This window comes from Gadus chalcogrammus, chromosome 4, assembly GCF_026213295.1.
Source record: "Gadus chalcogrammus isolate NIFS_2021 chromosome 4, NIFS_Gcha_1.0, whole genome shotgun sequence".
NCBI lineage: Eukaryota > Metazoa > Chordata > Actinopteri > Gadiformes > Gadidae > Gadus > Gadus chalcogrammus.
In genome coordinates, this window is record NC_079415.1 from 6,962,876 (window position 1) to 6,990,334 (window position 27,459).

At 46.2% G+C, this 27,459-nt stretch overlaps 2 protein-coding genes across 2 annotated transcripts; one reads left to right on the forward strand and one right to left on the reverse strand.

Annotated features, from left to right (window-relative positions):
• The first annotated feature begins 4 nt into the window (after positions 1–4).
• Positions 5–5,663, forward strand: wdr45 (WD repeat domain 45). Its single transcript, XM_056587438.1, has 10 exons — positions 5–455; positions 554–628; positions 925–1,029; positions 1,483–1,588; positions 1,946–2,040; positions 2,135–2,214; positions 2,517–2,725; positions 3,146–3,247; positions 3,617–3,762; positions 4,010–5,663. Exons 1-10 carry the CDS (start codon positions 407–409, stop codon positions 4,117–4,119), a joined length of 1,077 nt encoding a protein of 358 aa, XP_056443413.1. The 5' UTR covers positions 5–406; the 3' UTR covers positions 4,120–5,663.
• On the reverse strand, positions 4,596–27,459 carry LOC130380279 (myosin heavy chain, fast skeletal muscle-like). The gene is made up of 40 exons (XM_056587437.1): positions 27,253–27,459; positions 26,023–26,166; positions 25,425–25,581; positions 25,221–25,248; positions 25,015–25,126; positions 24,755–24,847; positions 24,193–24,256; positions 23,921–24,019; positions 23,386–23,489; positions 22,720–22,858; positions 22,061–22,179; positions 21,522–21,671; positions 20,930–21,100; positions 20,047–20,353; positions 19,681–19,748; positions 19,283–19,370; positions 19,075–19,192; positions 18,717–18,840; positions 18,210–18,346; positions 17,535–17,790; positions 16,541–16,783; positions 15,935–16,111; positions 15,461–15,606; positions 15,223–15,313; positions 14,415–14,804; positions 13,772–13,898; positions 12,970–13,088; positions 12,358–12,554; positions 11,809–11,911; positions 11,409–11,489; positions 10,969–11,134; positions 10,490–10,614; positions 9,261–9,569; positions 8,308–8,511; positions 7,505–7,630; positions 6,836–7,006; positions 6,215–6,319; positions 5,918–6,013; positions 5,293–5,424; positions 4,596–5,052 (listed from the first exon to the last, which is right to left on the reverse strand). Exons 1-40 carry the CDS (start codon positions 27,457–27,459, stop codon positions 5,035–5,037), a joined length of 5,811 nt encoding a protein of 1,936 aa, XP_056443412.1. The 3' UTR covers positions 4,596–5,034.

The window sequence follows — 27,459 nt, forward strand, 5'->3', positions numbered from 1 at the left end:
AAATCCATTCGCCAGGTGGCGACATTGGACATGTGACAGGAAGAAACCAAACCGGAAGCATGTGCATGTCGACGTCACTTTCTCGGAAAACAACAAAAACAATACGTCCTCTTGCTACAGCATCTACTTGGCATGCTCTGTCAGCTGACTCGATTTTAAAACATTTTTAAAGGAATACGGGTTATCTTTCCATGGATTTTCCTTCGTGTTTGTGTTAGTAAATTACTCCGTAGTGACATGTTTCACTGGTTGTAGTACGACAAGAGTCCCGCCGGGGGTAAACATTGGGACACGACGTTGCAACACAACGACCCTAAAAGCTTCGACAATCAACACACTTGATCCTTCGCACAATTATATTGAACATATCGCCGTGTAGTCAGGCAACTAGTGACTTTGGATAGCCATGGCTCAGCAAAGAGGAGTCAATAGTCTCCAGTTCAACCAAGACCAGAGTAAGACCCACATTCAACTGAGACAAATCTACTGATATTAAGTCCGTGTCCCTAACGTGACATGTGTAGTTATTAATATTAATGTTGTCCCACCACAGGCTGTTTCTGTTGTGCTATGGAAACCGGGGTCAGGATTTACAACGTGGAGCCCCTGATGGAGAAAGGCCATCTTGGTAAGTTAAACACATGCAAAGCGCATTCAATTATGGCATAGTGCTATTTTTTTCAATCACTGGTATAAAATACGATATACGAACACAATAAAAAGTATAAAGTAGGGCCTACATTCGGAATGATAGACTTGGTGAGGTATTTGTCTCTAAACAACAGAAAGTGAAATGTTGTTTCGATTTCTGTTGGTAAAAGCCAATGACTATCTGCAGCTTTAGCCCCAAAAAGCACAAGTGTCTGCTGATTGGACTGGGGCTAATTGGTGACTCTTTAATTGAAGAAACATTTGTGTTTGTAGACCACGAGCAGGTGGGCAGCGTGGCCCAGTGTTCCATGCTGCACCGGTCCAACCTGCTAGCGGTGGTGGGAGGCGGAGTCAACCCCAAGTTCTCCGAAATCTCAGGTGAGTTTGTGGGCCATTTCCTCCTGAAAACTCAATGAACAGGGGGGGCGCAGATGCATATGCCAGAACACATAAAACATGAGCCCACTGATTTTTCTGCTTCCCAGGCTAGTATTCACCCACTTTCTCCCCTCAGCCCCACCTGTCGTACTATGTCTCTGTACCATCCCCCCTAAACCCTCCAGTACATGAGAAGATACCATATAATACATGTGGATGTAAAGCAGAAAGGTATACAGGACAGGAATGGGAATTAAAGATTATATAAATATATGGAAATATATCTAAACACACACTATGAGTAGGAGCTATCTTACGCTGGGCAGTAAATGTAAATTTGGACAGTTAAAGTAGACATTATTGCCAGTATATGCTAAATTAATTGAAACTGCATTATTGGCCATTGTACGTGTGTGTCATAAAGTGATGTAAGTGACGCTGCTTCTATTCTAGTGCTGATCTGGGATGACGCAAGCGAGGCAAGGGACCCCAAGGACAAGCTGGTGCTGGAGTTCACCTTCACCAAGCCCGTTCTGGCTGTCCGCATGAGGCATGACAAGTAAGCTTAACAGAGCTCCCTAGCAACCGTTACCCATCAGTGCCCATATTTGGTCACAATGTTTTCTGGTTGACTGCACGCCGGCCTCTTCTGACAAATCGCTTCCTTGATTGGTTCGGGGCGTTCCTCCTTGCCTGTCAATCACATTTGCGTGCACAGTGTTGTTGCTCGGCTACAGGAGCCGGAGCGCCATACTTCCCAATGGCGGGAAAACGGAGGGAGGGGGGGGACGTCTTTTGGGGTTGTTTATTTACGAAACCTTGTTCTGCTCTATTTACACCTCTCAAATATTACATACCAGCTTTAACAGCACTGAATAACATATTTATACATAACACATAATAATGTGTTTTCCAGGATCATTATTGTTCTGAAGAACAGAATCTACGTGTACAGTTTCCCGGACAACCCCGTCAAGCTGTTTGAGTTTGACACCAGGGACAACCCCAAAGGTACAGGAAAACCGACTTTAGAGTACATCTTGTTTGTACAAATAAGATTTTGTATGGTTGTATATGATTTCTGGTGTTTTTTTGTTGCTTCCAGGACTGTGTGACCTGTGTCCTAGTATGGAGAAACAGCTTCTGGTCTTTCCAGGTCATAAATGTGGCAGTCTACAGCTTGTTGTAAGTTACTAAGGAACCCAATTCGATGATATAAGTAGTGTCTAAGAATATGCCAATCCTTGGTTTATATTTCCCCATTTCAACCTCCTGCTAAGAAACTGCTACTTCTAATATAAGGAACAGCTATTGCTAGTCTTCAGTATCAAAAGGCAACAGCTATTAGCAACAGCAGAGCTAATATGCCATCTCTTAGAAACGACTATTTCTTATATAAAACAGCTATTAGTAATAACAACAAGCAATAGCTAATAACCGGTAACAGGCAATAGCGTCTCTAACAATGGAGCATTTCTCCCCTCCAGGACCTGTCCAACACCAAACCGGGCACGTCGTCGGCCCCCTTCACCATCAACGCCCACCAGAGTGAGATCGCGTGCGTGGCGCTGAACCAGCCGGGCAGCGTGGCGGCGTCGGCCTCCCGGAAGGGCACCCTCATCCGCCTGTTCGACACGACCACGCGGGACAAGCTGGTGGAGCTCCGCCGGGGCACGGACCCCGCCACCCTATACTGGTACCACCTCACGCAGTCCCGGCGCCGTTCGTGGCCTTTATCGAGGGCGGCAGTAGCTCAGGAGGGGAGAGCGGGGTTGGCTGGTTACCGCAAGGTTGCTAGTTCGATCCCCGGCTCCTCCTAGCTAGCTGGGTGTCGAGGTGTCCCTGAGCGAGGCGCCTCACCCCCTGACTGCTCCTGACGAGCTGGCGGTCACGTTGCGTGGCTGACACCGCCGTCGGTGTGTGAACGTGTGCATGAATGGGTGAATGTTAGGCAATATTGTGAAGTGCTTTGGGTGAAGTCCATTTAAGATTTACCATTTACCACTTGGTCATTTTGCTCTATCGTGTCACTTTACACTTAACGGTTTATTGCTTCGGGCTGATCATATTCGGTGCAACTTGTGCAATGTTTGCTCTTATCGTTCCCCTTTCCTAGCATCAACTTCAGCCACGACTCGTCGTTTCTCTGTGCGTCCAGTGACAAGGGCACGGTCCACATCTTCGCCCTGAAGGACACCAAACTCAACCGACGCTCCGCGTAAGACTATTGCTGCGACGTTTTGCGCTTCTCGCGTTGGTCGTGATTCAATTCAATGAGTTTGAATACTGTGTAGTCATCAAACTGGTGGAGAACCGAAAGGAGCCCTATTTCACCACCAGATGTGAGGTTGAAAAGTCACAACCAGGCTTTTAAAAGTCTGTTTGTGACATCACGAGCGGCAGTGTCCACCCTTGATGTTTGTGGTACAGGTGATCTATACTTGTGGTGTCAAAGATCAGATTTAAAGACGGCCGTCAATGGCTCCTCATCTCACACCTTGTGGTAAAGTAGGGCCCCTCCAACGTATAAACTAGAAGTTCTAGTGTCTGGAGTTTTTCTGGTCTTTGATGTCACTGTCTGCCCTAGGTTGGCTCGCGTGGGGAAGGTGGGCCCTGTGATTGGCCAGTACGTGGACAGCCAGTGGTCCCTGGCCAGTTTCACCGTGCCCGCCGAATGTGCCTGCATTTGCGCATTTGGGAAGAATACGTCGAAGAATGTGAACTCAGTAATTGGTAAGTGCGCCGTATGTATGAGAATCATTTTTTCAATTACTTCACTTGCTGGATTTCATTGATTCACAGTGAAATATAGACCATGATAATGTTTACTAATTACAAGTTTAACTCTTATTGGAAATGCATTGACTTATGCTCCAGAAATGTCAGACATAAGGACTGGGACTGAGAAGTTTCAAAGTTGATTTTGCGATTGGTGATTTATTTTTCGGTTTTTTCTCTCTCGGTTTTCTTTCTCCTTCAGCCATTTGTGTTGACGGCACATTCCATAAGTACGTTTTCACACCCGACGGAAACTGCAACCGCGAAGCCTTCGATGTTTACCTGGACATATGTGATGATGATGACTTCTGAGACGAGGGCCGATGAAGCAGCAGGCGATGTGTACTGAACAGTGAAGAGACTCCAGATAACCTCCAGTGGTGAGGTTCAAAATCTATCCGCTTGTAACATCACAAGTTGGCGTGTCCACCCATATGTACGGTGGATAGATGACTGGGGAGTTCATCTATTCGTCCCACATGTGGGAGGACACTCCCATTTGGGATGTCACAAAGGCTACATTTGAAATTGGCCTCAAACTTGGTGGTTTAATAGGGTCCGTTTAAGGCAAAGGTTGGGAGGAGTTGGGGGAAAGTACTGAAGCACCTCCTTAACTGCGTTTGTGACTTTCGTTGATGTTCGATATGAATGCATAACGTTGTTGTTAAGCCCCGTTTTATGCTTGCATCAATTTTATTTTTACAACAATGGATAAAAATACTGTTTTCTATCTGTGAAATCAAAGAATTGTGTTATGATTCTGAAGGATGAATGTGTAAAACCTGTTTTTAATACCAAAAAACCCAGCACATAATAATTTGGTATATAATCTCATTGAAGAATGTAATGTTACATGTTGCTAAATTTGCTAACTTTTGTGTTGTAGACTTCGCAAGGTATAATGGGTTGATTCAGTCAGTTCTTTCAAGAGAAATAGCCCACAGACCGATAATATCGCTGTCATATCCCTGTACAGAACTATAAAGTATAATAAAATCCTTGTTCAAAAGTACACAGTTTGACTTGCCAATATGCCAATATTTATTTTTATTTTATTAAACCTTTTTTTAACCAGGTAAAAGTCTCATTGAGATTTAAAATCCCTATTCCAAGAGAGGCCTAGGCAAGAGGCCAGACAAGTCATCATGGTATTGTATACTGTATTGGATTTCCTCACTGTGGCAGTCATATTACATGAAGCACAGGGAATCTTCACTGCAGTGGGACTCACTGAGCATCTGTGGGCTGCAGATAAAAAAAAAAAGTTAGTTAGTTATTCGTTCACTTAGTTATTTAGTATTTATTTATTGCTTTTGATAGATCATTTTGACACATAAATCAAACTTTACTTCTCCCAGAGGAATTGCATGTCATCAAACTAAGACACTATTCCACCATCACGAGTATAAGATATTGGAATTGTTTATTATTCCAATTATTTTTATTGAGCTGTGATGTATTAAAGAAGCATCTGCCGAACCGCACCTTTCCAGTCTCGCGGCTCTTGGCTCTTATTTTGTTGACCTGGGACTCTGCGATGTCCGTCCTCTCCTGGGCTTCCTCCAGCTCGTGTTGGACCTTACGCAGCTTGACCATGGAGCAGTTGGCCTGCTCTTCCTGCAGGGACGAGGGGACCAGCACACACAGTTTCCTCAGACACTCCTGCAACCACGTATCATGGCTGTTATGCCGCGTGATGTCAACAGATGTGGTAAATATTATGGACCTCGCCATAAAGTTTAGCGCGGGGCACTATTCACATTGTCATCCCGTGTTTACATTTATATTACAAAAATTGTGCGTGCGTGAAAACCCCTTCTTAATTCTGTTATGCACGCTTTCAAGCTTATACAAATAGATGCCAATTAAAAGAATACCAATTTATACCAAAACATTTTACTTGATACGTTTATTTTTTTTAAATAGATTTCTGTGCGTGCCTATATTTATGACCGTTTTATGACCTTATTACTGTGCTGCACTTCAGCTATGACACCTGAATGTCCCGTCCGTGATTAATGACTACCGAGTCGTCTCCTCTCCGTGTGAGTGATGGAGGAGCAGGGCCCTGGAGGGGTGAAGGGATTTGGGGGCCGTGTCGGTGACTCACCGCGTCCTCCGCCTGCCTCTTGTAGGCCTTCACCCTTAGCTGCAGCTTGTCCACCAGATCCTGGAGCCGGGCCACGGTCTTCTTGTCCTCCTCGCTCTGTTGTCGCCAAGGAAACCACTTTTTAACAGTTCATACATACACTTCATACATGAATATAACAACAAACCTAACAATTACAAAATGTTGTAAGAGTTATAAGAAATTGATAGAGATGTTTGGAAATATTTCTTTCTTCACATATCGGGAAGCCAATAATTATAAGAGAAGTCAGAACAGATGTGTCTTCTTCAGCCCTACCTGGTAGGTGAGCTCCTTGACTCTGCGTTCATATTTGCGGACCCCTTTGACGGCCTCTCCCCGTGTCCTCTGCTCGTTGTCCAGCTCAGCCTCCAGCTCTCGAACCTGCAGCCAGAAGAGGTGAAGGTTAACGCCAACTTATCAAATCAATGGTCGATGGGCAATCGTTTTACACGACAGTCCGAGGGTCGGGTGCCTGGGCCTTTGATGCCTGCTTCCCTTTCTCTCCAAATTTGTCAGCCCCTTCTTTTACTCTTCGACTTTCTCTAGTCCATGGCGTTCAGTGACCCTATCACTACTGCATGCTGAGACTTAGTTCGGATTGTCATTTTGGGAGCGCAGGAGATTGTGCAGTAGAGAGACAGATCAGGGCCAGCAAAAACGTTACCGATGTTTGGAAGGCCCATCGGCCTACCGATGCGTCGGCCGACCGTGATCTGTCTTGGTATACTCGATCGCCAGTAGACCACTGTAGGCCCCTCGCGCAAGATGCTTGATTGAGTACTTAGTCGAGGCCTAAAGTCCTCGGAGCTACTCCAATATCCGACTCTTTGATGACATCTAACCTCATTCATTGCGGATGAACGACTCGGAAGTCCATCCAGTAGATGGCGTCCTTACCCTGGACTCCAGCTTCTGGAGCTGCTTCTTGCCCCCCTTGAGGGCCAGGCTCTCGGCCTCGGCCAGCCGCTGCTGCAGGTCCTTCACCGTCGCCTCCAGGTTCTTCTTCATCCTCTCCAGGTGGCTGCTGGTGTCCTGCTCCTTCTTCAGCTCCTCCGCCATCACGGCCGCCTGTCCACAACCACACATCCTGTTGGTATACTAGGCACACTAAAGTGTACTAAGGCACATTCAGTGGTATACAAGGTATACTAAGTACAAATGTTGTGTACTAGGCATTATAGGTATACTAAGGCCTACTCAGTGGTATAGTAGGTATATTAAGTACAAATATTGTGTACTAGGCATACTAAATGGTATACTAGCTATACTAAGTACAAATATGGTATTCTAGGCATACTAACTATACTTAGGCATATTAAGTGGTATACTAGGTATACTAAGATCAAATATGGTATACTAAGCATAGTATCCTCATGGTAGCTACTATATATCAGCACCGAATTGTGGAACAAAATGCCATGGCATTATTCAATGTATTATCATTATTAGTATTAGTACAAACTATTATTTGAACATAATTACGATTCCTCTACGATTCTCCCTACTCCCCCTACTCCTCCTAATCCTACGACCACTGCTCCTACTACAGCTCCTAAGGCCTCCTACGTCAGTGATGGCCTTCTTGGCCCTCTCCTCGGCGTTGCGGGCCTCCTGGACGGCGTCGTCCACCTCGCTCTGGATCTGCAGCAGGTCGCTCTCCAGCTTCTTCTTGCTGTTCACCAGACTCGTGTTCTGGACAGCACAGGTAACGGACGTCAGACAGACAGACAGGTGGACAGACGGATAGAGAGACGGACGGACAGAGAGACAGACGGATAAATAGACAGACAGACAGATAGACAGACGGAAAAACAGACAGATGGATAGACAGACAGACAGAAGGACGGACGGACAGACAGATAGATAGATAGATAGATAGATAGATACATCAGTAGAAATATAGATGAATGTATACATAAATAGATAAAAAGAAAGTACTTTTTAATAGCACAGGAGATTACTTTGCCAGGCAGTTACAAAATGAAAGAACCAATATCGAAAATACTTATTACGGCGTAAAATATAAATGGAAACATAACTATAAAAAGAAAACAAGGACATAATCTTACACTAAATGCTATATTTGTGTTACTATTATTATTATTATTTAATCAATGTAACGTAAATGAACTCCTACTAACCACACGCTAAAAGCGGATGGGTTGAAAGCAACGTGTTTTTGATATCCCCCAATGTTTTTTTTTTTAGACATTCATTGTCTTTCTATAATTTGAGGTTGCCTTTTGAATATCTGGCAGGGGACAACCGATGTGAACTAGCCTCTTGGGCTAACCCAGGCTCACTTACAGTTGCCTGTTGGTTAGTCTGCAACGTCCCTGAAATGAACCAATCGATACACAGACGCTCACCTGGGAGTGCAGCAGCCCGGCCCTCTCGCTGGCGTCCAGCAGCTCCTGCTCCGCCGCCCTGCGGGCCCTCTCCGTCTGCTCCAGGGCCCCGCGCAGCTCCTCCACCTCGGCCCCCATCAGCCCGTTGCGGCGGTCCGCCACGGCCGCCTGCTCCTTGGTGTCCTCGGACGCACGCGTGGCGTCGTCCAGGTGCAGCTGGGCGTCCTGGCGAAGGGGTTGGACCGGGTCAAACCGGACCGGGGGTTTGGTTTGTGTGGTGGGAGTTGTGTTGGGTTTGAGGTGAGGAACTCTGTTCTGCTGTACAGCCAAGTCAATTGTATTTCTATAGCACTTCATTAGTGTTGCATAGCTCTTAGTTAGTGTTGCATAGATCGTAGTTAGTGTTGCATAGATCGTAGTTAGTGTTGCATAGATCTTAGTTAGTGTTGCATAGATCGTAGTTAGTGTTGTGTAGCCCTTTGTTAGTGTTGCATAGCTCTTATTTAGTGTGTATTTGTAACCTTATGTTAGTGTTGCATAGCCTTTCATAAGTGTTGCATAGCCCTTAGTAAGTACAAGGACAAGCAAATAGTCCCCACGTCACCCAGGGAGCGTCACCCTGGGTGATGCCCCCCCGATAATGATGATGATGAGACTAGTACCGAACGGTTGGCATGAATGTTCATGAGGAATACACGTCATCTTCCCATTATCAATATCAAATATACATATGCTGGATAGATCAGTCTACCAGCAAACCCAGTGGACTGTAGCAATTTCAAACGTTGCTCATCTATCCGTCATAAATGCGGGTGGACACGCCCACCTGTGATGTCAGAAGAGGTCGATTTTCAAAAACGGCTTGTAGCGGCTAATCACACGCACACCTGGTGGTCGAACAAGTCCCCTTTAAGTATAACCTGGCCTTCAGCGTTTAGACGATTCAGAAGACGTCCCCGACGGTGCGTACTCACCTTGAGCTGCCCCTGGACGTTCCTGAGCTGCTTCTGGGCCTCGGCTGCCTGGCGGTTGGCGTGGCTCAACTGGACCTCCATCTCGTTCAGGTCGCCCTCCATCTTCTTCTTGACGCGGAGCGCGTCGTTGCGGCCGCGGACCTCGGTGTCCAGGGTGTTCTGCATGGTCTCCGTCACCCTCTGGCCGGAGCGCCTCACCTGCTCCACCTCTTCCTCCCGCTCCTTCAGCTTGCGCTCCACCTCCCCCTTCACCTGGCTGAGCTCCAGCTGCGCCCGCAGGATCTTGGACTCCTCGTGCTCCAGCGTGCCCTGGGTGGAGGAGGAGTGGGTGGAGGAGGTGGGAAGGTTACTGAGAGCTAGGGCTTTGACTTTTGCCCAAAAATCCTATTCGAAGTTTGTTTGTTTGTTAATATTCTAATATATTCTAATATTTATTAATAATATTTTGACCATTAAATACCTTCAGTAAGACCTGGATTGGGCTTCGCGAGGTTTGTCTACTGCGTTGCTATGGTTACCGGTCTTACGTATTCAAACGGTTTATTAGGTTTCTAATAAATCACTGTCTAATCAATACTTCACTCACTGCCTCTTCTGTGGTCATTACAATATTATGAATAGACTGCGTCGGGTTCTCCGACGTCTCTCCCTCGTGGCCTGCCCATAACAGGTTCGAAGTGATTTATTTTTTGATATTCGAATTATATTCGAATAACGAAGTTCGGAGTCAAAGCCCTACTGAGAGCTCGAAGGACTAGCGTCTAGTGCTACTGGATCTGGGTCCGAGGGCTTCGTGTTCAGTGAACTTACCCAGGGTTAATGAAGGATGGGTTGATGGATGGAGGGATGAAGGGATGAGTGGATTGATGGAGGGATGGATAGATGGATGTATGGAGCTGATAAGATCACACAGAAACAATGTATATTTGAATACTCTTATGGTGTCTCATGACTGATTAATTAGAGCATTCATTCATTTATAGGTATTTGTAACGGACTGATTAGTTGATGGATGAGTAATAATATAGTTACATAGTTAGAGTTTAGTTTTATCCTACTTTTATAGAATTCACTTTATAAAATATTACTATGTATGGATTCATCTATTTTATGTTAACTGTAGTAGGGGACAGGTCATTTCTATTTACAATTATTAATACGATGATCCTCAGAATAGAGTGGATATTAACGTGAAATAATACATTTTTCCAATATGTTCAAGCACATACCTCAGCCTCCTCCAGAGCCGACTGGATCTCGTGCCTCTCCGTCTCGGCAGACTTCTTGGCCTTCTCCAGCTCATGCAGGCTCTTTCCCGTCTCCCCCATCTGCTCCGTCAGGTCAGAGATCTCCTCTGTAGAGTACGGAGAACACATTCATAGAATACATTAATAATTGGATACATAAATCAATAAATACATCCAGAACATTACAGAAATAATAAAAATATGGAAAGATCTAAAACAATTAAACAAGGAAATACGTAAGCAAAAACATTTGTAATGAATAACTTGATTGATTAAAATAAATCAAATAGACAAATAAATAAACAGAAGTTTAGCCCAACCGACACATGAACAACGACCACAACAGCAACAACACCAGTCACTTCGGGTACACAAAGACAACAACAACAACAACAACACCAGTCACTTCAGGTACACAAAGACAACAACAACAGTCACTCTGACTGCGTGGTGGAACCCACGCTGCAGGTTCTTGTTGTCCCTCTTCAGGGCCTCCAGGTGCTCCAGGGCCTCCTCGTAGGAGTTCCTCAGCCTGAAGAGCTCCGTGCTGAGGCTGCGGCTCTCCTTCTGGGCCCCGTCCAGCTCCGCCTGGCTCTCCTCGTACTTCTGCTTCCACTCACTCAGGATCTGGGCCGCCGAGTCGGCGGGAATCACAAAGGAGCTTTGGTTTGAACTTGACATGTTTCGTGAATAAGGCAATAGGGGATAATGGTTTGGTCACCATTGTTTAGGTTAAAGCACTTTGTAGACTATGCTTTTAATTGTTGGGTACAAATAAAGCTGAAAAAAGAAATATTAATAACAATTATTATTATTATTAGTTATAGTAATAGTAGTATTAGTTGTATTATAATAGCAGTAGCAGAAGTTTTATTCTTTGTATATTTTAACATAGTTTTACCTTATCAAAGGTTCTTTGCTTCTTGTCCAGGTTGGCCGCCATCGCATTAGACTTCTCCTGGTCAGTCATGAGGTCCTCCACCTGCAGTACAAACATCCACTCACAATGACTTACACTCATGGTAGTTCGGTTAGGAACTGTACTACTAACCAATCATGAATGATAGCACATTCATATTCTAACCCCTTCCTCCATCCAGATACATTTCCAAACAATATGCATTAAACTTGATATATGCTACTGACATGTGTTGCGTCTTCCCTTTCTATGTATTGAGCTGCTTGTTGTCTTCTACTCTGCTTTTAAGTTACTTTAATTTGATCTCATCATTTTACTATTGAATGGAATGACTATTTGACATGAAGGAAGGGTTCTATGGACAGGAAGGGGGACCTCTGACCTCCCCATGCAGTCTCTGCTTGGTCTTCTCCAGGGAGGCACACTTAGCGTTCACCGCCTCGATCTGCTCCTCAGCCTCCTGCAGGCGCTGGGCTAGCTTCTTCCTACAAGGGGAAACTAGAAGTCAATCTGGGCCAGCTTCTTCCTACAAGGGGAAAATAGAAGTCAAACTGGGCCAGCTTCTTCCTACAAGGGGAAACTAGAAGTTAAACTGGGCTAGCTTCTTCCTACAAGGGGAAAATAGAAGTCAAACTGGGCCAGCTTCTTCCTACAAGGGGAAAATAGAAGTCAAACTGGGCCAGCTTCTTCCTACAAGGGGAAACTAGCTGTTAAACTGGGCTAGCGTCTTCCTACAAGGGATAACTAGAAGTTAAACTGGGCTAGTTTCATATTTGTCAATATTTTATTATTTTATCATAATCTTTTGCGGGTATGACGAAGCAAAAGTACCCCCTGGAACCTTCTTCCGTTCGCCCCAGGCTGCAGTGTACAGCACCGCAGTGCCCACCAACACAGTGTCCTCCACCACCTTGCGACAGCAGCCACTCACTTGGCCTCCTCCAGCTCCTCGGTGCGCTGGATGGCGTCCGTCTCGTACTTGCTCCTCCAGCCGGCCACCTCACAGTTGGCCTTCGACATGCCCCGCTGGAGCTCCGCCCTGGCCTCCTGCTCCTCCTCAAACTGCTCCCGCAGGAGGTCACAGTCGTGGCGGGCCGACTGGACGCTGTGCGCCAGGGCGTTCTTCGCCTGGAGCGTCGGGGAGTGAGATGAGATGGGGTCAATGGATGATTGAGTGAATGTTGTGTTCTAGGATATGGACATTTCTAAGAGGGTGGTGGAGTGGCTAAGGGTTAAGAAGAAGAAGATAAGGATGATACTTCTTCTTTCGTCTTCTACTTTGTCTAGTTATTGCATTAATTAAACAATTAACGCATACGAACAAACAATGGGTACACGGCACACACACACATCGGAGGCTATGTCAAAATAGACAAACTACTCCCGACAGCCAGCTTGTCGGGACGAGTAAGGGTTAGGTATCTTGCTCAGGGAAACCTCAACACTCAGCTAGGAGGAACTAGCAACCTTCTGTATTGGGGATAAAAAATGTTGAAGGCATCAGACCCGATAGGAGTGTACTCCGAGTGAGGTGACGTCTGACCTTGATCTCTTCCTCGGTGTGTCTCTTCAGCTCTTCTATCTGCTGGATGGAGGCTTGCTTACCCCTGGTCATCTGGGACAGGAGGGACTCCTTCTCCTCCAGCTGACGGCTGAGCTCCCCTATAGGGTGGTACAGGACATCATGGGAGGTCAGTGCTGCTTCTCAACCTTTTTTGCTCCGTGAGCACAATTTTAGCTCTGAATCTTTAGGTCCCTTTATCCTAGAGAAGCGTTTGAAATGCGAAACGATTTGTTGAATATCTGTAGCTTATAGGTAAGCCTGCTCCCCCATGTGTATATCAGCCGACCCCAAGGTAGGGACACAGTTTGGAACGTTTTAAAGCTGTGATCCTATCCCCATGGTAAGGTAATTTTGGCACCAGAGCTGACCAAATATATTTTGCACAAAAATAAGAGATACTTTTTCATTACCTCATTAAATATCTCATTACCATGTCAAAAAAACGGTAATCATCTATATATTTCTGTTCGTAATTAGAGTACCCCCCCCCCCCCCCCCCCCCCCCCCCCCCCCCCCCCAAATAATGAATCCCTGGTGCTTGGAGGTTGAGAAAACGTCGGTTTTATCAGTCTATATATATGTAAGGCATAATGTATAGCAGGCCGGTGTATTATCGCATAATAAATCTTTGTTGTCCTGTTAGATTCTTCGGTTGAAAAAAGCATCAGCAAAAAAGGTCTGTTATTCTAAGCAGAGTTCTTCTATAAAGAAATAACTGATTAATGGCCCAATCAGAATCGAGCATTGGACAAAGTGTAATAAAATGGGCCGTTGTTGTCACCATTCTCCGTCAGCAGCCGGGCCCGTTGAGCTCCCAGGTCGTGGTTCTGCCGGAAGCTCTCGTCGCTCTTGGCCTTCAGCTCACACAGCTGGTCCTCCAGAGAGCGACACTGCTTCTCCAGGTGGCTCTGGAGGAACGTGTGAGAGCGCAAAACAAACATCAGCACGGAGATGACATACATCGAGATCTTCATTCATGCCAGGCGGGAAAGGATGGCTACAATTCTACATTAATGAATTCATTTGAACAGGATCGGGGAGGATAGTCCACTGTTAGATGTACCAAAAGTTCTTGGGTTCGATTCCCAATGTTCACAGTCTACCTGTTGACCATCCTTGAGCAAGTCGCTCAAAATAACTCATATCAAAAATCCCAACAGGTCTCTTCCGAGTAAAGGCTTAGTTATGGTTCCACGTCGACGGAACGCAAGGGGGTTTACAGACCCATTACGTCCTGGCGGACCCTCCTTGCGTCCGACGCAAGGGCCTGACGTGCGCCTCCCAAAAATCGGAACCTTGTAGCAGGTTCACGACTGCGTCGAAGCATCTGCGTGGTCATTGCGTTGCGTAGACGTGGAACCAATACAGAGCCTTAAAGCCTACGCCGAACGACCGCAAACATCAAACCCCAAATCATTCATCACCTTGGCTTTGGCCAGGGCCTCCATGGTGCCCGCCAGGTCGTCCACCTCCATGCGGAACTCGCTCTTCTCCTTCTCCAGCTTCTGCTTGACGCGCTGCAGGTTGTCGATCTGCTCGCCCAGCGCCGCCACGCTGTCCGCCTGCTTCCTGCGCAGCGCGGCCGCCGTGGCCTCGTGACGCAGCGTCGACGCGTCCAGGTCCCGCCGCAGCTTCTGCACCTCCGCCTCGCGCTTCTTCCCCGTCTCGGCCTGCGCGGCCGCGGCCCCGCCCGCCTCCTCCAGGCGCTCGCTGATCTCCTCCAGCTCCCGGGACAGGTCGCAGCGCTGCTTCTCCACCTTGGCCCGGGCGGCACGCTCCGCCTCCATCTCCTCCTCCAGCTCCTCCAGGCGGGCCTAGTGGGGGCAGGGGGTGGGGTTGGGGGAGAGTTGGGGCGAGGTGGAGCGGTGGGATGAGGGGAACACCACCCGGAAACAAGGAACCCCAAGGAACGGATCAGAATTGGAGGACATTTTGATGTTTTGTTTTTTTTGTTTTTCAGGGCAAGTGTTGAATGTAGAGCGCACTTTGAAATGGACCACCTCTGTGAAAGGTTGGAGTGCCCTTGTGGTTGACTCACTATTATGCACTCCACCCCTATTTAACAATTCTATGCTCTGCACTCTGCTAAGTTGTTTGGAATCTTGGTCATGCAGTCCTTGAAATTATTTTCGAGCTAATCCAAATGTGTTTGGAAAGGATCTTCAGTATTGGATGGCCGGGTAAGGCAAAGAAAAAATGAAGGAAGACAGTGAAATGAAGGCTGTGTTCAACCTGCAGTTCTTTGATCTTCTTCTGCAGCTGTGCTCCCAGACACTGTTCCTCCTCTATCTTGCTCATCAGCTGGTTGGTCTCAAAGTCTTTCCTGGTAAAGATACAGGTTGAGTTTTCACAAGGATACCAGGTAGAAACCACGGTTGCAAAATCCATCAAATCGGATGTACTGTATTTAGCCCAGATGGGAAAATCTGCTAAATTGGCAAATGTAACTTTTTTATAAAACATTTCCTACTTTTTGAGCTTCTCCTCAGACTGCTGCTTGTCGTTCTCCAGGTCCATGATGGACTCCTGGGCCAGCTTCAGGTCTCCCTCCAGCTTCCTCTTGGCTCTCTCCAGGTCCATGCGGGCCTTCTTCTCCTGCTCCAGAGAGCCCTCCAGCTGCCAAACACAACCAGGCAGCACTGTTAGGAGCCATCTTGGTTCAACATGACTGACAGTCACTATAGGTTAACAAGTCTTTCCTACGCAGGAAGTCTGGCTGGTGGAAGCCTCCAAGGGGGGGTAGTAGAGATTGAACCCACAACCTTCCATCTGGGACTTGATCCCTAACGTCTAATCTATAAAAACATATCTAATCTGTCACTTCAGTCAGACACTTCATTGATATTATCTGTATCTCATGAACTGCAAATGTGAGCACACTTATATATTATGGGACGTATCAAAATGAGAAAATCGAAAGAAAGGAAAGTGTGGCAGGACTCACGTCGTCGACCTGCTGCTCCAGCTTGGTCTTGGCCTTGGTCAGGACGTTGACCTTGTCCTCCTCCACCTGAAGGTCGTCCAGGGTCTGTTGGTGGGCCTCCTGCAGGGCCTTCTTCTCCTTGCTCAGCTTCCCCAGACTCTCCTCCTGGTTCGCCATCTCCTCGCTCAGGTTTTTAACCTGCCAGCGGGTAAAAATACAATGAATAACTGTACAGTTTTAGCAGTGTATTTATTTATTTGTGTATTTTATTTGTTTTTTATGTATCTATGTGTATGCATTTAGTTTTGTAGAATAATTAAGAATAATTACATTTTTGTAATATTTTTTTTATTATCTACAACTCCCCCCCCCCCCCCCCAAATTTTTCTTTAATATATTCTATAGAAAAAGGAATATTTTATAATTCTTTATTTTTCTAAATTATTTTCCAAAAGTTATTACTCAAAATATGAAAAATTCACCCTTTATGTTGGTTAGAGATGCGGCATTACATATTAAAAGCCTTTCGTTCGGGGACCCTAAACCAATGAGCAGCAGCATTCATCGAGACTTGTGCCCCAGTCTTCCCATCGCCCAACACAACCCCCCCTCCCTCCCACCCTGCACCTTGTTCTCCGTGGCGTGCTTCTCCTTCTCCAGCTTGGCCAGGGTGAGCTCCAGGTCGTCGATGTCCCTCTTCAGCTCCGAGCCCTCGTCCTCCAGCCTCCTCTTCTTGGCGGTCAGCTCTGCGTTCACCTCCTCCTCGTCCTCCAGTCTCTCGGTGGTCTCCTTCAGCCGGGCCTCCAGCTGGATCTTGTTCTTGATCAGCCCCTCGCAGCGCTCCTCAGCGTCCATCAGACTCTCTGATTCCTGGGGGGGGGGGGAGCCACAATATGGATAGGCTTAGCTCAGGAGGGTAGCGTGGGTTGGCTGGTAATCCGAAGGTTGCTGGTTCTATCCCCCGGCTCATGCTTGTTGAGTGTCGAGGTGTCCCTGAGCGAGACACCGAACCCTTACTGCTCCTGACGAGCTGGCTGTCGCCTTGCATGGTTGACTTAATGTAAATGTAACACCGTTACAATCAAGGGCCGATGCGAGACATGTTGACTGGAGCGCCCTTCAAACACAAAGGGCCGTCGGGAGCGCTTCAGGAAAAACGTTTATGGACCTCGGATTTCCTTTCAAGGATTTGAAAAAGTACATCTCGTTTCGTCTTGTGTAATCTTACGTAGGCGGCAATCAGCGTTTTTTAAAAGGTTACAGGAGAAACATTTACATACGAAGACAAGACAATCAATAAAATGTAAATAGAAGTAAGAGATGAAATGATAAATATACCGGTGGGGATATATTTTGTTATGTTTTTATTCCAACCTTTTTTAATGAGAAGCTGCAAACACTTGAGCCCTGATTTAAAAGTATAACGTTTTGAAGCAGACATGAGTTATTTTAGAAATTTCTTCAAGATATGCGGCGGATTAAAAAAACATAAAAGCTGGTTAATCACGCCTCTTTCAAACCTAGACAACAGTGAGATTCCCTGGTGAGAGACATAGTGGGTTCTAATCAGTCAAACGCACGCAACGATCGTTCCGATTGCGTGAACTCAGACTAAACTCACCGATGAAATCTGGAGCCGCAGGTCGTTCTTCTCCTGCAGCACGCCGACCAGCTTCTCCTCCAGCTCCTTCTTGCGGGACTCGGCCTTGGCCAGGTTGGCCTTGCACTTCTCAAAGTCCTCCTTCATGTTGACCAGCTCCTTCTCCGTCTCGGCGCTCTTCAGCAGCGGCTTGATCTTGTAGTAGACCTTCATCCAGGGCCAGTGCTTCACGTTCATGAAGGAGCGGATGTTGTACTGGATGGTGAGGATGGCATCGCTGAGCAGTGGGGGGTCGAGCGTCATGATTATCATTTGATCATTGAATTATAGTTTAACTCATTTGTTTTAATAAATATGTTTATGTGGCGCTTTTCCCTGTACTCAAGGACACTTGAGAAAGTCTGAAAATATTGTCATTTGATCATTGAGTTATAATTGAATTAATTTGTTAATAACTATGTTTATATGGCGCTTTTCAAGGTACTCTGTGAAACTTGATAAAGTCAGATAATATAAGTGAAGCAAATATCAACAGCATAGTATAGTATGCTGTGGGAAAGACTCCTACTGTCTGGGGTCTTATCTTACACACAAAAAGGGATCAAAGTGTCTCCCAAATTAACAAATGGTCAATAGTAACTTATGAATCATAAAATATCCTCCATCTTGGTTTTGGGGGAGAGGGGCGACCCTCACCTCCTCTCGAATCTCTTGTGGAACTCCTTCCGGACGACGAAGGAGCGGCAGAGAGCCTGGATCATGGACACCAGGGAGGCCAGCTTGTCGTCCCTCATCTCCTCTAGCAGTCCCAGCAGGCCTGCCTTGAAGAACACCTGCAGAGCCCAGACACACGCCATCAACCAGCCAACATGCACAGAGAGGATCGTCACAGGGACATTTGATCCAGTGAGTGGACGTTGATACGTGTTCCACACATTGATCTCTGGTTCATCATTGGGGGAGTATTGGGGAATGTAAAAAAATAAAAAAAATAAAAATAAATGCAAGTGAGCAAACTTGAATACAAAATTATCAATACAAGATATCATTTAAATGAGAAAAAATAGGATAATGCACATGATACAATGATTATAAATGAGGATTTGTAGTAGGGTACGAAAGCCATCACATATTTGATTTGTTCTGGGCAATGTTGCAATAATAAAATGTATGTGTGGTCAAAGCGTTCCTTTCGTGACTCACCTTAGTGTGCCCGAACTTGTACTCCTGGTGGTCCACGTCGATGGAGCCCAGCAGCTTCTCTGAGGCCTTCTTGTTGTCGATGAACTGTCCCTCCGGGATCACGCTCGCATTCAGCACTTTGTACCTACAATCAAAAGGGATGCCATGACTTCATATGACGTATGTCAATGTATCAGTTATATCATTAGATAAGTCCAAAGCTTTAAACAAACCAGGCGGTACCTTTAACTCTTTACAGTTCAGATAAGAGTCCTTCAACCTTATTTTAAGATCTCTTCCTTAGACGTCATATCTCTGCGATTTGACCAACAAGCCGCTGCCCGGTCCGTTGACGGACTAAAGCATCCAGGAGCCGTACCTCTGCTTGAAGTCTGCGTAGGGGATCCTGCTGGGGAAGCCCTTCCTGCAGATGCGGATGCCCTCCAGCACGCCGTTACACCTCAGCTGGTGGATCACCAGGTGGTTCTCCATCAGCCCTGTGAACACCGCCAACCCAGGCGTTAGTCAGGGTCGGACCGCACCGGCTGGGATGGGATCGGCAGGGTGCGGTGGGTGGGGTGTCTGACCTGGAGTCTTGGACTCGTTGGGGATCAGGCAGCGGACGAAGTGGGGGTGGGTGCTCCTCAGGTTGGTCATCAGCTTGCCGAGATTATCCTGGATCCCATTGGAGTAGGATAATTAGAGTGAGTGGGGGGGTCCTTTAGGGTTAGAACTGTTATTTTTCCTGTTGTTACACGAGAATTGTGTTAATGAATCATTAATTAAATAATTAAGATTACATATTAGATACACTTTTAATTTGATTATATACAATTTGATTACATTAGAATAGATCCAATTAGAATAGATTGGATCATTTCATTGTCATTTAGCACCAATGGCTTCAGGCAGGCAGAGTGAAACTGCTTCAAATGCTTCAACCAGAAACTAAACAGGTTTGAAACAGAGAGAGTTTGGAACTCACCCGGAACTGTGACGACACCGTCTGCATGGAACCGCCCTTCTTCTTCGCCCCTTTCTTGCTGGCGTCTGCTACACATCAACAACAACAGAACAGCCATTGAACGTATAGCTGTAGCAAAGGGGAATCATAAATCAAAATTTTGAGAAGGAAACAGTTAAGGAACAACCGATATTTCAAATAAAGAGTAATCTCTGAACAACCAATAGGAAGGGGTTGTCTTATTGGTGAATTTGTATTGGCAACCGACTGATAACAACTGGTGATCACTGGTTTCCATTCCAACGCGTTACTCTTGGAGGCCCTTATCAATACATCCCCTCAGATACACACGTTGTGGTGTCTGAAACTCAAAGCCACCAGCGCTACCTTCAGTCACAGGGGCGGCGGCGTACAGCAGCCCCAGCAGTTTGCAGGAGGACTTCTGGTATATCTGGACCACCGAGTCGTTCAGGGGGTCCTTGTTCTTGTCCAGCCAGCCGCAGATGTTGTAGTCCACTGTGCCGGCATAGTGCACCAGGGAGAAATGGGCCTCCGCCTTGCCCTTGGCCGCCTTGGGCTTCTGGAAGGCGCTGTTCTTCCCCATGTGCTGGTCGTACAGCTTGTTCTTGAAGGTGGTGTCCGAGGCCTTGGGGAACATGCACTCCTCCTCCAGGATGGAGAAGAGGCCCATTGGCTGAGTGGGGGGCGGAAATGTAACCGTTATTAATGGGGATTTTAATTAATGGGTGTGTGTGACGCTGTGTGGTCCCACATGCCTTTCACCGATAGGAATCGATGCAAACCTCTGCATTCAAAGTGTTCCAAGTCAGAGTGTTTTTATTTATCGTACGCACGATGTGACACAGGGTCATTCTGGAGAAAGGAACTAAGGCAACCATTGCAGTAGTTCCTCTTACAGTTAAAGCGCTAGTAATACAAAACTTTTTAAAATAATATAAACCAGGAGCAGGTGTTACAGTTTGTATGAGCAAGAATAACAGTTTTGAATCATTCACCATCATTTAAAGAGAAACCGCCATGCTAGGCTTTATTCATTAAAGAGTACTGCTCAAACGCAAGTCGGACTATTGATTGACAGAATCTTTCTGATTTGGACCAATGCATAACAAATATCCCAAACCAATGAGGTCACTGTTCCAACTCTTATAAATGGGTTGAGGTTGCTGACTGCAATTCTTTCACCGGACCTTTAGTGATATCCTACAAGCCAAGGTGTGTCGAATACGTGCATGACGACCACAACTCGTACCTTCTCGATTAGCTCAATGCAGGCAGCCAAGTCCATGCCGAAGTCAATGAACTCCCAGATGATGCCCTCCTTCTTGTACTCCTCTTGCTCCAGCACAAACATGGTGTGGTTGAAGAACTGTTGCAGTTTCTCATTGGTGAAGTTGATGCACAGCTGCTCCATGCTGTTGTACTGGAAAAACACAAGTAGAAAAACTAAAACCAAACTAGGCCATTCTCAATTCACCTGCCACTCAACTGTCGAGGAATCAGAAGTTCGACAAAACTAGATCAAAATATGACACATCGTTCTCCATTTAACTGTCACTCAACTGTCGAGGAATCAGAAGTTAGACAAAACTAGATCAAAATATGACACATCGTTCTCCATTTTACTGTCACTCAACTGTCGAGGAATCAGAAGTTAAACAAAACTAGGTCAAAAACTCTCCCGTCATTTTGAATCCAGAAATGTGAAAGTTGACCTAGTTGTGTCTCGTCCCTGGTCTCACTTCTCCTGGAGGAGGATGACACACACAACTAGGTCACCACGTTTCACATGTGAAGACGTCGACCTGGTTTTGTCTCTCAGGGGGGGGGGGGGGGGGCCTCACGTCGAAGATCTCGAAGCCGGCGATGTCCAGCACGCCGATGAAGAAGTTGCGTGGCTGCTTGGTGTTCAGCATCTGGTTGATGTGGACCACCATCCACAAGAACATGCGCTCGTAGATGGACTTGGCCAGGGCGCTCGCCGAGTTGGTCACCTAGGCAACCACCATAATCGTCAACATCATCATCATGACCACAAACAATATTTTCTTCATCATCGCCATGAACGTCATCATCGTCTTCATCATAATCACAATCATCATCATCATCATCGTTATCATCATCACCATACACATCGTCTTATTATTAATGACATTCTAAGATGACATTAAAAATGTCATCTTCGCGATAAACATAATCATTATCATCATCATCATCATCATCATCATCAGCATAAACGTCCACAGCCTCTTCCTCATAATCACCATAAACATCCTCATCTTCATCACCATAAACATCCTCATCCTCTTCAGCATCATCACCATAACCACCAGAATGTCCTCCTCCCCCTCCTCCTCCCCAGCCTCCCCCTCCTCCCTCTCACCTGGGGTACCGTCTGCCCCTTGGTGACGTACTCGTTGCCGACCTTCACGCGCGGGTAGCACATGGCCTTCAGCATGTCGGCCGAGTTCAGCCCCAGCAGGTACCCGATCTTATCGGCCACTGGAAAGAGGAAAAGGTTCACCGTTTGCCCGTTGAAACTTTGATCCGAAATGTCACCTCCTAATGTGTTGCAGATGGACATCAAAGCATTGGGATGTAACGGATGGGTTTTTTGCTTTAAAATGAAGACGTCCCTGAGGATGAATCATTTAGCAGTTGCTCCTATGGGGAATTCAGACGGAATATTTCAATCGATTATATTACATTGGATTATAAGAAATGATATTACATTACATAACATTACATTAGATTAGAATACATTGCATTCAAATTCATCACTTTCGTTTTTTTGATTATATTCAATTTATAAATGTATATGAGAAAAAACCATCTGGTATTATCATGGTATAATACCAGATGGTTCCAAATAGGGTGTTGTGATGACATGAAGGGGTAGGGAGGGGGGAATCAGCTGAGTCAGCAGTCACGGGGTGGTTGGGTTCGAACGCAGAACCTTTCGGTATGGGAGTCGAAATAACCCTGACCACTAGACCGTCCTTGCCCATTGAGATGGATCAGGGGTTGTGTTCTGGGTCTGACCGTCCGTGCTGTCGGGCTCCGCCTGCTCCTCGCGCTGCTTCTGCTTGAACTTCATGTTCCCGTGGTGCATGACCGAGCCGGTCAGCTTGTAGATGCTCAGCTTCTCCTCCGAGGTGAAGCCCAAGATGTCGATGGCCGTCTGGAGGGGTGGGTACAGAGAGATAATGGTGCATGGTTTTCACACGTTTAATGCGTTATTAAAAACGCTAGATCTGGGATATTATGGAAAAAAATATTTAAAAGGGCCAGCGCACATTAATAAACATGAGCACCAGACTTCAACATGCAAACGTGCCACATTTAGCCATGCAAGCTAATTTTCATCTGTAGTCCCTGGCAGGTTGATAGTTTAAAAGAAAAAGTTGGTTAATCGTACCTCATGGACTTTGTTAAGATGAGATCAATGGTTTGTGGCTGTACATAAATGTTAGATATAGATGTACTTATTTTACACTCACTCGAATGACTAAAACGTTTTGTTGTTATTCAGGTGATTTTTAGCACTCAAACGCTATCCAGTTGAATTAGCCTCTTTTCAGCTCTTTTCAAATGATCTCTTCTGTCCTAAAATGAACTAAAACAACTCAAACACAGAAGGCGCCAGCCTCCTCGGCACGTCCTCCTTCAAAGGTCGGAGGGTGAGTGAATGGATGCACGGCGACTCACGTCCGTGGCCACCAGCTCCTCCTTGTCGTCTATGCTGGCCACGGTGATCTGGCCCTGGCTGATCATGGGGAAGTCGTAGGGGTTGGTGGTGATCAGGGTCATCTCTATTAAGGGGAGAGAAGGGGGCACAGTGTGGACAGCGTTGGGCGTGGTCCACGTTTACCTCTTCCTCACAGAGCAGCTGAGCAGTGGAGATTTTCAGTCACTATTTTATCCAGTGGACTTCAATTGGGATACATGTTGTCATATAGGAGCAGGAAGGAGTTTGGGCTTCTTGCTGGGACTAGGGGATTGAACCTTTAAGTGTCCAGCACCCTAACCAATGGACATTCCTGCCACTACTGGTTACACTGGTGTTACACCAGTGGCATAAGTAATAACTGACTAATGATAAAGAATGATGAGGTGTGATTTCCCTCACAACCACTCATTATATGAAGGCGATTTTGTTTACTTGAGAAGCACTATATATCTGTAATGAAATATAATTATAATGATGGCGGTAGCAGAACGTATAGCACATATGGAAGTGTACCAATCAGCTCAGGCATGTGGTTGGTCATCATCTGATAGAAGATGTGGTAACCCCTCTCGTCTGGGAGTTGAAAGGTCACGCGGGACTTCTCCAGTAGATCTGTGGGGGAAAAATACGAACCACAAACCCTTCTGATTCAGTCGTGCTTCTGTGTGCAATACCATAGGAACTGGATGGGATATCACAAAAACATCCTCAATTTGTGTGAATCCATCCTGAGGGATAAGCTATATTGATGGGCATACGATTTTTTATTTGTGTGACTGACTCACAGGTCTCAATATCAGCGCTGGCCAGCTTGCCACTGGTTCCAAAGTGAATCCTGATGAATTTACCCTGCAACAGAAAACACAGGAACTTAGGATTGTTGGCTAGTAGTTTAGTTACACTTGAGCAAAGAAAAGTCTGATTTAGAATAACGTGGGATCAAGCAGTCCTACTATGTTATAGGAGAACTACAGGGGGGGACTGCACAACCCAAAACCAAAAACCGTAAGGGGTGGACTCACGCCTTGGGCCCTGCTTAGTTACAGAGATTTTCTACCTCAGAAATCTATTTTGCCAGAGTGGATGAAGTTTTCAGAAGCGAATTCAATAAGTGCATTCCTCCTGGGGCCAGTCAAACAGTGTCGATTTGATTTTTTTTAGTAACTGCTGCTGGCCAAATTCAATTACGTGCTTACGATGATTAAATGATTGGCCCAAAACAAAAATGAAGCGAAATAAAGTGAAACTCCCTGTTCCCCCAGAATTAACTTTTCTGCCATCAGACTTCGGACAGTCATCTAAAGTCAGATTTGTGAGACATAGACACACAGGCTGCTAGATGCTTACGAAGCGAGAGGAGTTGTCGTTCCTCACGGTCTTGGCGTTGCCGTAGGCCTCCAGTAGGGGATTGGCAGCAATGATCTGGTCCTCAAGAGACCCCTGGTTCCGAGCAGATCACAGTTATATAGTAGTGTATGTGTTATCATAAAGAGGAACACCTGGTTTTCGCTTGCCTGCTAGGCCCCTACACTGAGAACTTGGAGGTTGTTTCACACGTTATGAATCAAATCTCACGTGATGGGCCGAATCATGTGAGATTATCCCACCTGGATTTTCCCGGCTGTCTCTTTCTTCTTCTCTCCTCCAGCCACTGCAATTGTTGCAAAGTACTGGATGACACGCTTGGTGTTCACCGTCTTCCCTGCACCGGATTCTCCACTAGGTAGCGGCACAAACAAGACTCAGGCCTCGGATACCCAACACACACACACAGGCTGGGGGTTTGATATCGTCATTGCTTTGAGGTACTTACGTAATCAGGACAGACTGGTTCTCCCTGTCTACAAGAAGAACATGAAAAGAAAGCACAATGTTTATTTAACATCAGAATCCAACTCTAGAACCTGAAACCAGAATCCTTTACATAATCAGATTACACAATCCGAACTACGACACAAAAACATGGAATCCGAAAACAGCAATCGGATTCCCATTCAGCCAATCCTAGAGCCCGTACCGGTCAGCATGTTCTGATAGGCGTTATCAGAGACGGAGAAGATGTGGGGAGGAGCCTCCATGCGCTTCTTCCCCCGGTAGGCGTTGACCACTTCCTGGTCGTACACAGGAAGCCACTTGTACGGGTTCACCGTAGCGCAGAACAACCCTGAGTAGGTCTGGGGAGCACGCGGAGACCAAAGATAGTGGTTTGAAATTATTGATCGACTCATAAATGTTCTGACTCAAATCAAAGCACCAGGGTTCGGGGTTCGATTCCCGAAGAGGCCAAACAAATAAAAATGAACCACTGTTGTTATTGTAAACTAGCATTTGCTAAGTAATATTTAGCTTATTCTTTAAAAATGCGGCATTTTATAAACATTCTTCATGCCATGGTTCCATTATTGTTTTTCAATGAAAATGTATCTCAGCTCCAAACACAGAATATTGAGTCAATTGTGTACTTTGATGTGCATAGTGGCATGAATCATTCAGGTGTGTGTGTGCGTGTCTGCATGCGTTTGTGTGTGCGCGTATGTGTACGTGCGTGTGTACGTGTGTATGTGTACATGCATGTATGCGTGTGTGTGTGTGCGTGCGCGTGTGCGTCGTCTCACGTAGATCATCCAGGCGGCATAGCGCTCCTTGAGGTTGTACAGCACGGACGCCTCGTTGAGGTAGGTCATCATGGCCATGTCCTCGATCTTGTCATACTTGGGAGGGTTCATGCTGGACACGTCGTCCTCCTTCACAGTCCTGGTCTGGAGCACAAGAGGACAATGAGTGTGTGGACATAGATGTGTATCAAGGCTGATTACTAGATATACTGTACATAGGGATATTAGTTCACTTTTTAGATATGGTAATGAAAATGCATTGTCGCTGCTGTTGAGCAGCTTATATAGTAACTATACTATACAACTATACTAGCGCAGCTTATGAAATAATTACTAGTATACTTACCAAACTTTACTACAAACACTACAATTCAACTATCTCTCCTACCTCTTCACTGCCGCTCACAGTCGCTTATAAAATAAAGTCTTGCTTACCATCCAAAGCATTGGTTCTCAAAGTGCGGCCCGCGGGCCAATGGCGGCCCGCAGAAAAATTCCTGGCGGCCCGCAATGTAAGTACAATTTATTTTTTATTATATCAAAATTAAATTATAAAAATTTAATTTTTATAAAAATAAATAAATATAAAGAGAAAAGTCGACTCTCTCTTTCAATTAAATCCCCTTACATTTGTTAGTTTTAATCCGAATGTACATTTCTTTGAAAGGATGAACCTCAGTTTCGTGATTTAGATCTCACTTGACCTCACTTCCAGAGGTCCACGGTGCAATGTTTTTTTTCACCACTGGGATGCTGACGGCGTTTCCCGCCTAATTTTTTTTCCTTTGGCAGCCCTCAGTCAAGTTCTGGGTTCCTAAATTGGCCCTCCGCTGTCAAAACTTTGAGAACCCCTGAACTATACATTCCAAATGACCATAAACACTTGGGTCCAAACGACCGTGAACGATACGATCTAGCCGCTGAACCTCACCTCCTCACGGTGTCGCAGCTTATAATATAAAGTGTTATATACCACCTAAACTATACAACCCCAAACAACCATTAGCACTACGATCCGACTGCTGAAGCCCAAATACTCGCTGTGGAGCAGCGCCCCAGCCCAAAGCACCATAAACACTAGGATCCAGCCGCTGTGCCCCACCTCTGTGGAGCAGCGCCCCAGCCCAAAGCACCATAAACACTAGGAACCAGCCGCTGTGCCCCACCTCTGTGAAGCAGCGCCCCAGCCCACAGCACCATAAACACTAGGAACCAGCCGCTGTGCCCCACCTCCTCGCTGAGGAGCAGCTTGACGGTGAGCTGGTCCTTGTCCCTCTTGACGATGGTGGCCTTCAGGTACAGCTCCTTCTCGTCCACCACGTAGCACGCCGCCTTGGCGTCGAAGGGCCGCGTCTGGGCCTCGATGCGCTCCTTCTCCGGCTTGCGCAGGAACACCGCCGCCTTGCCGTAGGCCGCCATCTCAGCGTCCGTGCTCAT